Consider the following 8,807-nt stretch of genomic DNA (forward strand, 5'->3'; position numbering starts at 1 on the left):
AAGATTAAATTAAAAAAAGAAAAAAGGAAGGATAAAGCATAGCTTATTTTCTAAGCTAAAGCCTCCACATAGGACTTAATTATGCAGCAAGGAAAGCCTAAGGCAAGAGGTGTGGAGATCAAGCAATGGTGGCTTAAATTTTAAGCTTGAAAAGTCAAGATTCCAACAAAGACAATCAAGGCTTATTAGCTTAGTTTCTAAGCACTTCAAGGCTTATAAATAGGCTAGAATATTGCAGCAACAAGGAGGGGGCCAAGACACACGAAATTATAGCAAGGCATAGCAAGAAAACTCATCAAATTTCTCAAAATTTCCATACACTTTGTAATTTTCAAATTTCATATTCCAATCAATATCAATACAAAACAATCATTCCAATCATCTTCTAAGATCATATAAAGTAAGAATGAACCCTTAATATGGTCCCATGAGAGTCGTAACACATGCATAGTGTTCTTCATGTTCATACATAATTAATTTTCGTTTTCCTATATTTAATCAACCTCAATGTAACCTAATCATTCCACTGAGTTTAAGAGGTCTCATAGGGTAGATCTGGGCTCTAACATGTGAGTTTCCACGTGAGAATAGCTCTATGCCATTAACGAGTGCTCATGTATGCTTAAGCTTCAACTTCATCGAATCCATGGCTACCACGCTCAAATAACGAAACTAACATCATATTTGGACTCAGAGCATCCTAATTAGGGGATCTGGGTCACTTGCTATTATTCCTAACGCTTACTTTTGCAGGTTTGTGAAGCTACCAAAAAATGGCATTTTATCGTGAAAATAGAAGAGGTTTAAAACCCCCGCTATTTGTGTGTAAAAATAAAAGAGACGGAGGTTGAAGACGACCACGCGTCCCAGCGTGGTTCGCCAGTCAACTTGTCTTCGTCCACGCAGGCAAAAGTGGGGCCAATCTGACTTACTAAAGGTCTTTATGATCCCACGTGACTGGTCAACACAAGTGTACCATGTTCTCTTCAATCTGAGCCACATGATCAATCTCAAAGCCAATCCAACGCATCATACAAGCAGTCCATACCATGCACTCTCCAGCCTACCACACCTGATCAGTATCCTTTTATCTTTTATTTCTATTTTAATTTTCTTTGCAAAATTATTTAAAAATAGTTTTAAAAATCCAAAAAATATACAAAAAATATTTTTAGACTTCTAAAATAATATATTATTTTCTGAAATAAAAATATTTTATTTTTCTTCATAATTTCAATATTTTGCATAATTAATTAGTATATATTTATATATTTGCTTTTTAATTATTCTAACCAATCAAAAAAAATCATAAAAAAAAATTGTTCTTTATGTTAAATATTGTTTATATATTATAAACTAATTTTGTACATATTTTGAATAATTTTATCTTTAAGTTTTAATTATTTGTATAATTATTTGTATAATTATGTTTTAATTAACTTAAATCAATTTCAAATCAATTCAAAAAATTCCAAAAAAATTAGTTTTGTTTTAAAATTAATTGACAAATATTTTGTACATATTTTAAACTTAATTTCTAGGTTTAAATCTATTTTCATCTTTTTTCTTCCTTTTAATTTAATTAATCATGCATTAATCATAATTAAAATCAATCATAAAAAATCCAAAAACATGCCTTTTATTTTTCTTGCAATTTAAATTCCTAGATAAATGTATAGGATGTCAAATTCATGTAAATAGGCTAGTTTACATTTCCTGCACAATCGATGTAATAGCGTAGATTTACTTTCCGCACTTTACATTTCCGCATTTTAATTTCCAGCAAATATAAACTGCGTGTATGTCAAAGATAAAATTGAACCGTTAGATCACTAACTTCAAAGATAAAATATCTGAATACAAACACAATCACACTTGCACCTCTTAAGGTAATCCCTTCTCATTCTTTTCAAAATCAAAGTCAAAATTCTACTGTTTCGAGTACAAAATCGAACCTTTTGTTTATATCCGGTGAAAGGATAGATTTTTAAAGGAAATAGGATAAAGACCTTACAACTCAAGGTAGACCTCCTAGTTTGCTTGCTCAAATCAAAACAAACAAAATTCTCATACACTGTTGTTTTTCAAAACAAAACTTTCAAAAAAGACAATACTTTGTATACATCCAAACACGGATTATTACAAAGTTAACGTTCTTTTTAAAACATCTTTCGAAAGATAAACAAGCATTTTGTATACATCCACACACGGATCATTACAAAATTCAATTTACAAAGGTATTTGAAACCACATATGAGCATTCTAAAGCAATTGAAAAGTGATCGAAAAACAAGTGAGCTAAGCAAACTTAAGAGCCCATGGATAACCATGGATACAAAGGGTGCTAACACCTTCCCTTTGTATAACCTACCCCCTTACCCAGAATTTCTTAAAGGTCTTTTTTCTGTTTCTTTTATAAACCTTTCCTTAATTGGATAAAATAAAAGGTCGGTGGCGACTCTGTGAATTTTCAAAAATGCGAAAGCATTAAGCGATAAAAAAGAGTCAGTTCACGTATCTCTCCTGAACAGAGGTATGGCCCGGGATAAAAAACGGAGGTCCACAGACACCAACACCATTTTAAATACATTTGTATTCATCTTTATGCAAGTATCTTTTCAGTATTTCTATCTTTCATTATATTTCAGCCATTTACATTCTTGCACTTTTATCTTTCGTTCAAATTTACTTCGAAGCAATTTACTTTCTGCAATTTACGTTCCTGCACTTTAAGTTTCTTGCAATTTATATTTACTTTGCCTTTCGCCAAAGTTATATTTACGTGTATAACAAGGTGATTGTTAGTTTTTACATTTCATTTGTTTATTCTCTTGAACATACTTCGAAGCCAAATAAACCAACAAATATGAACCAAGTTATCATAAAAGACAACTTTTTGACTATGTCCTAGGATCAATCTAGTCGATCCTGCGAGTAACCAAAGTATATTTTATAGTTTGGAAGACTAGCGGTTGTTTACCGGAAATCACCGTAAACACCTTCATCCTGTCCTCATCTTTTTTCTTGTTACATATTAGTCCCTCAATTTCTACATCAGTTATCATAAAATCAGCTTCTTGCTCTTGCTCAGTTACGAAAGCCTCATTTTCTACTACAACACTTGTTTGTTATATAAGGTGTTTCATCCACTACTTCAGCTTCTTGCTCAATTACCATAAAATCAGTGATTCCCTTAGTAGTAATATCCATTATTGCATTATCTAACACACTGGTCTCATCTAAAATAACATTCTCACCATAATCTTTTGGTTCAATGCCTTTAGTGGTCTCCTCCAAGTTAACACCCTCACGTGTATATTCCTGGTCAATTTAAGCTTCTACACCAGTGCCCAAATCATCGAAAGTACCTTTTACACCATTATTGAAATCATCCAAATTGTCATTATCTTCACTATTTAATTCATCCAAATTGTCCTTTTCTTCTACCTCACATTTAACATCATTTTCATTGGGTCCTACATTGGCTTCCTAAGAGAGTATTGGTTCTTCTATATAGTCAAGATGTAGTATCGGATGAACCACATATAAATGCACAACCTGATTAATGTGGGTTATGGTTTTCAATTTATCTATTCCTATATCATCTTCCAACAAAACTATCTCATTATCAGCCATTGCATCATAATACCATAAACTCTCCACTTTTGGGTATCCTAAATCTTTTAAACCACTAAGTATCTCAAAATAACTACCGTAATCAGGATTTACTTCCCAAACCTCTTCTAACCCCTAAAAACCTAAATTCTTAAACTCAACAAACACACCCCCATGATGAACCACACGCGTAAACTTATCATCTATGACCCAAACATACGAAATAATGAATATGTCAAAGATTGAATAAGGTGGAGACAAAAAATGTTTGCTTTTGAAAGAAGGTTAAGAAGAAACGAGATAGTCGTATCTTAGAAGAAAAATAATTAAAGAACGAAGATGAACACTCATACGTAGCTTGGAAGAAAATTGGATGAATAATAGAGGTGAACACTCGTTATCGTCTTCGTCGTCTCGCCAAGTATCACATCTTGAAGATGAAGAGTTTGGAGATGAACACTGCCATAGGGGTTCTAATGTTAGATGTTTCAGAAATGAACATTGACAAATAAAGCATCACAAAATTGTTTTTTTAACTTATGATTTTATGTCTCATGAATAAATTAAAAAAGTGTCAAAGAGTTATTATATATTATTATAAAAATAAAAACATAAAGCCATATCAAGTATTACAATGCCACGTATAGGAATTTTAACGTTTTTCATAAAAAAAAACTTAACCGAAGAGATTTAAAAGATTAACAATTTTTTTTCTTACTTCAAGGATCAATTAGAAATCATAAATTAAGTTAAAAGACTAAAAGAGGAATTAAGTCTTGATAAATTATAATCAAATTAAATAAAATATTAAAATTATATTGAATCATTACGTGGATAAAAAAACCCAACAAATTTATTAAGAGTCTGTTTGGTAAAAATAGCGGTTGAGTGATAAGCTAGTTGATAGCTTATAGTTTATGACTGATGAATGATGACTGATGACTTATAGCTTATAATGGATGGTTGAGATTGATAGCTTATAAACTCATTGAATTGTTTGGTAAAATTAGTAGTTGAATAACTTATAAATGTAAAATGACATAAAAGATATTTAATATATAATTATTTTATTTTAAATTAAAATAAATTATAAGGGTTAAAAATGAATTTTAATTAAAATAATAAGAATAAAAAAAGAAGAAAAAATAATAAGCTATAAGACATAAGCTAAAACGCTATTTGAAATAGCATTTAGAAAATAAGCTATAAATTAGTAAAATAAGCTATAAGCTCGTGATGAAAAAACCGTTATTAAACATGTCTAACTTATCATATGTGTTGGGTACCAGAGTATAAAGATAATTAGGACACAACTTAAAATAAGAGATTAAGGAGTAGAAAATGACACACAATATTTACGTGGAAACCCTCAACAAATAAGGGAAAAACCACGGGCACCGGTAGAAAAGATTTTCACTGAGTGGAAGAAATTACAACAATTCTCTCTAAATACAAAGAGAGAATAAATTACACTCTCTCTTGAAATAGGAAAACACTTACTAAAAGAACCTTACAAGGAGAACACTATTTTTTTCTCTTTTATTTTTTCTTCTTAGTTACTATGTTGTAATGCTATTTTTTGTGGTGTAATACAGATGAGAAATGCACCTCTATTTATAGGTGATCATCTTTACAAAATCATGGAAGATTCATAAAACCATGAGTGCAAAACTATGATTATTTCTTTCTTTGACCCACATGATTTCCTTGACCATATGATTTCTTTGACTCACATGATTTCTTTGATCAAAATTGTGACTTTATTCAATCTTTGACCATTGGACTACAATCTATGACAATAATATCTTGGACCATTTGACCATAATCTTTGACAATATGAGGTTATAAGACATAAGACATAAGCTATAAACTCGAAAAGATGTGTTATCAAATAAAGGTGTAGGAAAATTAAAGAAATTTTTTTTTGTAAAAGTCCGAACAACCGATTTTCAAATTGACTAAATGGATTTTATAAAAGTGACCCAAAAACAATCCTAATTAAGGGTTTTAGGGGTTTTAAACACCATATTCTTCCACACGCTCTCTTCCTCCATTGTAGCCATGTTCTCCAAAACCAAAATCAACACTTTCTTCCACCACTACCTCAACATTCACACTCACACAAGATCAATATCCAGTCTCAAAGTAGTATGGCGCAAAGACCCATCCCTAGACCAAGCCATAGAACACGATAAACGCTACAAACAATGCGCACGCGTCGTCAAAGAAGTCCTCAACGAACCAGGCCAAGTAATCCCTCTCCGCTACCTCGAAAAGCGCCGCCAAAGAATGAGACTCAAGGTAAAAATCGACACTTTCTTGAATCAAAACCCTTATTTATTCGATGTCTACTACGACCGCATTAAACCAAAAACCGAGCCTGTGAAATTCATTCGGGTCAGCGACCGGCTTCGTAGGTTTATCGAGGAAGAGAAACGGATTTTTAAGGAGAATGAACCGTTGATTGTTGCTAAGTTGTGTAAATTGTTGATGATGTCGAAGAATAAGGTTGTTAGTGCTGATAAATTGCTTCATGTGAAGAGGGAATTCGGTTTCCCTAATGATTTTTTGGTTGATTTGGTTCCGAGGTATCCGGAGTATTTTAGGTTAACTGGATTGCCTGGGGAGGGAAAGTCGTTTCTCGAATTGGTTGATTGGAATCCGGAGTTTGCGAAGTCGGTTATTGAGAAAAGGGCTGATGAGGAAAGTAGGGCTACTGGGATTAGGGTTAGGCCTAATTTCAATGTGAAGCTTCCGCCGGGGTTTGTGTTGAAGAAGGAGATGAGGGAGTGGATTAGGGATTGGATGGAGCTTGATTATGTTTCGCCGTATGAGGATGTTTCGGATTTGGAGCAAAATTCTAGAGAGATGGAGAAGAGGGCGGTTGGGGTTTTTCATGAATTGCTTTCTCTTTCGTTGTATAAGAGGATTCCGGTGCCGATTCTTGGGAAGTTTTGTGAGGAATATAGGTTTTCGAATGCGTTTTCTAGTGCTTTTACGAGGCATTCGGGTATTTTTTATATGTCGTTGAAAGGTGGGATTGAGACTGCGATGTTGAGAGAAGCGTATGAAGGGGATAAGTTGATTGATATTGATCCGTTGCTTCAGATAAAAGATAGATTTGCTGAGGTGTTGGAGGAGGGTTGGCGGGAAAGAGTGGAGCAGTTGAGGTTGAAACAAGAGAAAATTAAGCAGGATATGGAACTTGTGGCCACAAGAGTTTCTGAATAATAATATAGAACCGGCACATGGTTATACGAAGAGCTTTCAATTTGGAAGGAGGTTATAAATGAACTTAAATTTGCGGTAACTTATTGTGTTTTGGAATTCAGGAATTTAACGATATGGCGCTCTTAAATCCAAATAATCCTTTTGATATCAGACCAATCCTGCAAGGAGTTCAAATGTGAAAAATGTTGGATTTCCTCTGAAAATTTGAATTGAAAGAAACATATATACTTCTGCAAATGTTGGAAGAATTGAGCTTCATTGTTGGCTGATGACCAAGTTCTGCATCCAAATCATCTTAGAGCAGCAATAAAATATTTAGAAACACTGGAAACAGGCCGAACAAAGGTGTAAATTTAAGAAAACTGTTGTATCTTGCCATGGCTCCATGAATGTTAATTTAAGAAAACTGTTGTAATTTGCCATGGCTCCATGAATGTTAATTTAAGAAAACTGTTGTACTCATCTGGTATCTTTCTCTCGATTAAAGGCGCTAAATTTTTTTCTTCTAATCTTTGTTTATGATACTTTTGAGTGTTGAGTGAAGGCATGAACTTGATAGGATGCCAGCAGCAGAGACAAAGACATGTTTGTTTGTTTATTTTCATTGGCTATTTGTGTTTCTTTCTCACTCTATATGGTCTAACATATGGATCTATTACTAAAAAGTCCTCCAGCTGATTTCCACCCATGTAAAATTTACATGTTATTAATTTACACTAATCTGATGCACACCCCTTGCCACACTTCTCAACACTGTTAAAAAAGTTGTTCAAAACATTGTTCAGGAGTAATGTTGGTGGCTTGAAGTTGAACCCCTATTTAGAGTAGTTTTTGCTTACCTACAAAGTCCTCACACTAGATGGATGAGAAATGAAACAAGTTAATGAATTTGCAAGTATTTAAGGAGCCAATATGAACATTATATCACTTCATGTTCAGAACAATATGAAGAGAATCAATATCTTTAATTCATTAACTCTGGCTCTGACATTTCTTGCATTTGTGCAGAAAACGGAGAGCCATATCGGGCCACCGGTTATTCACCTACCACCGCCCTCTCTTCGCCCGCTCTGTGGACCTCAGCTAACACTAGTAAGCTATGCTTGTGGAATGTTATCTTTCACTCGAGGATCACCTCCTTCTCCAACTCCGCCCCCATCCTTTCCTTCATCCCTAGATAACGACGAAGGACATCAGGGTCACCACGACGAAGGACACCAGAATCACAACCATACACACGGACATAGACACAGACGCAGACACCATAGGACCTCGCAAGAAGATAACTGTTGCCGGTGGGCTAGAGACATAGACAGCCGGTGTGTGTGTGAGATTCTAGTTAAGTTGCCTCTTTTCCTCACAAGACCTTTGCATGAATACACAGTGGTGATTGGAGAATCTTGTACGGTCACTTACTCATGTGGAGGACCAATATGATGGAACAAAACAAAATTACAAAATGGTGTAGTAGTGGAAAAGTGTAGTAGTGGAAAAGAATCTGATGTTGTGTGTTTGGTATAATTGGTTGAAGTTGTGGTTATCTTTTCTTATTCCTAGTCTTGTTGTTTAGCTAGCTGTGTTGTTCATTGTTTGACTTTCCAATTTAGTTATATGAAAACCATGTTTACTCTCTATAATTCATATTTAATATGGAGTAAGGTTTTTCTAATGAATTCTAAATATTACACTGATATAAAGGGAAAGGTATTGGAGCATTTAGTTCACATTTTTCCTGTGAACAAATCAGTATAATAAAGTTGTGATATATATATATATATATATATATATATATATATATATATATATATATATATATATATATATATATATATATATCTTGAAAGAATATGAAACACAAACAAAATGACCCTTGGTAATAGTGGAAAGAAGAGAATAAAAAGAGTGTTCTTATCTTCTTTCCTATATCTATGTGCGTGGCACACCGTTGAGTGGTGGTATAC

At 33.5% G+C, this 8,807-nt stretch overlaps 2 protein-coding genes across 2 annotated transcripts; both read left to right on the top strand.

Annotated features, from left to right (window-relative positions):
• The first annotated feature begins 5,600 nt into the window (after positions 1 to 5,600).
• LOC131644388 (protein WHAT'S THIS FACTOR 1 homolog, chloroplastic) lies at positions 5,601 to 7,308 on the top strand. Its single transcript, XM_058914876.1, has one exon. The coding sequence runs from the start codon at positions 5,677 to 5,679 to the stop codon at positions 6,844 to 6,846; it is 1,170 nt and encodes a 389-aa protein (XP_058770859.1). The 5' UTR covers positions 5,601 to 5,676; the 3' UTR covers positions 6,847 to 7,308.
• A 144-nt stretch (positions 7,309 to 7,452) lies between these two features.
• LOC131644389 (uncharacterized) lies at positions 7,453 to 8,483 on the top strand. Its single transcript, XM_058914877.1, has one exon. It carries the CDS (start codon positions 7,759 to 7,761, stop codon positions 8,281 to 8,283), a length of 525 nt encoding a protein of 174 aa, XP_058770860.1. The 5' UTR covers positions 7,453 to 7,758; the 3' UTR covers positions 8,284 to 8,483.
• Positions 8,484 to 8,807: the final 324 nt, after the last annotated feature.

This window comes from Vicia villosa, linkage group LG1, assembly GCF_029867415.1.
Source record: "Vicia villosa cultivar HV-30 ecotype Madison, WI linkage group LG1, Vvil1.0, whole genome shotgun sequence".
NCBI lineage: Eukaryota > Viridiplantae > Streptophyta > Magnoliopsida > Fabales > Fabaceae > Vicia > Vicia villosa.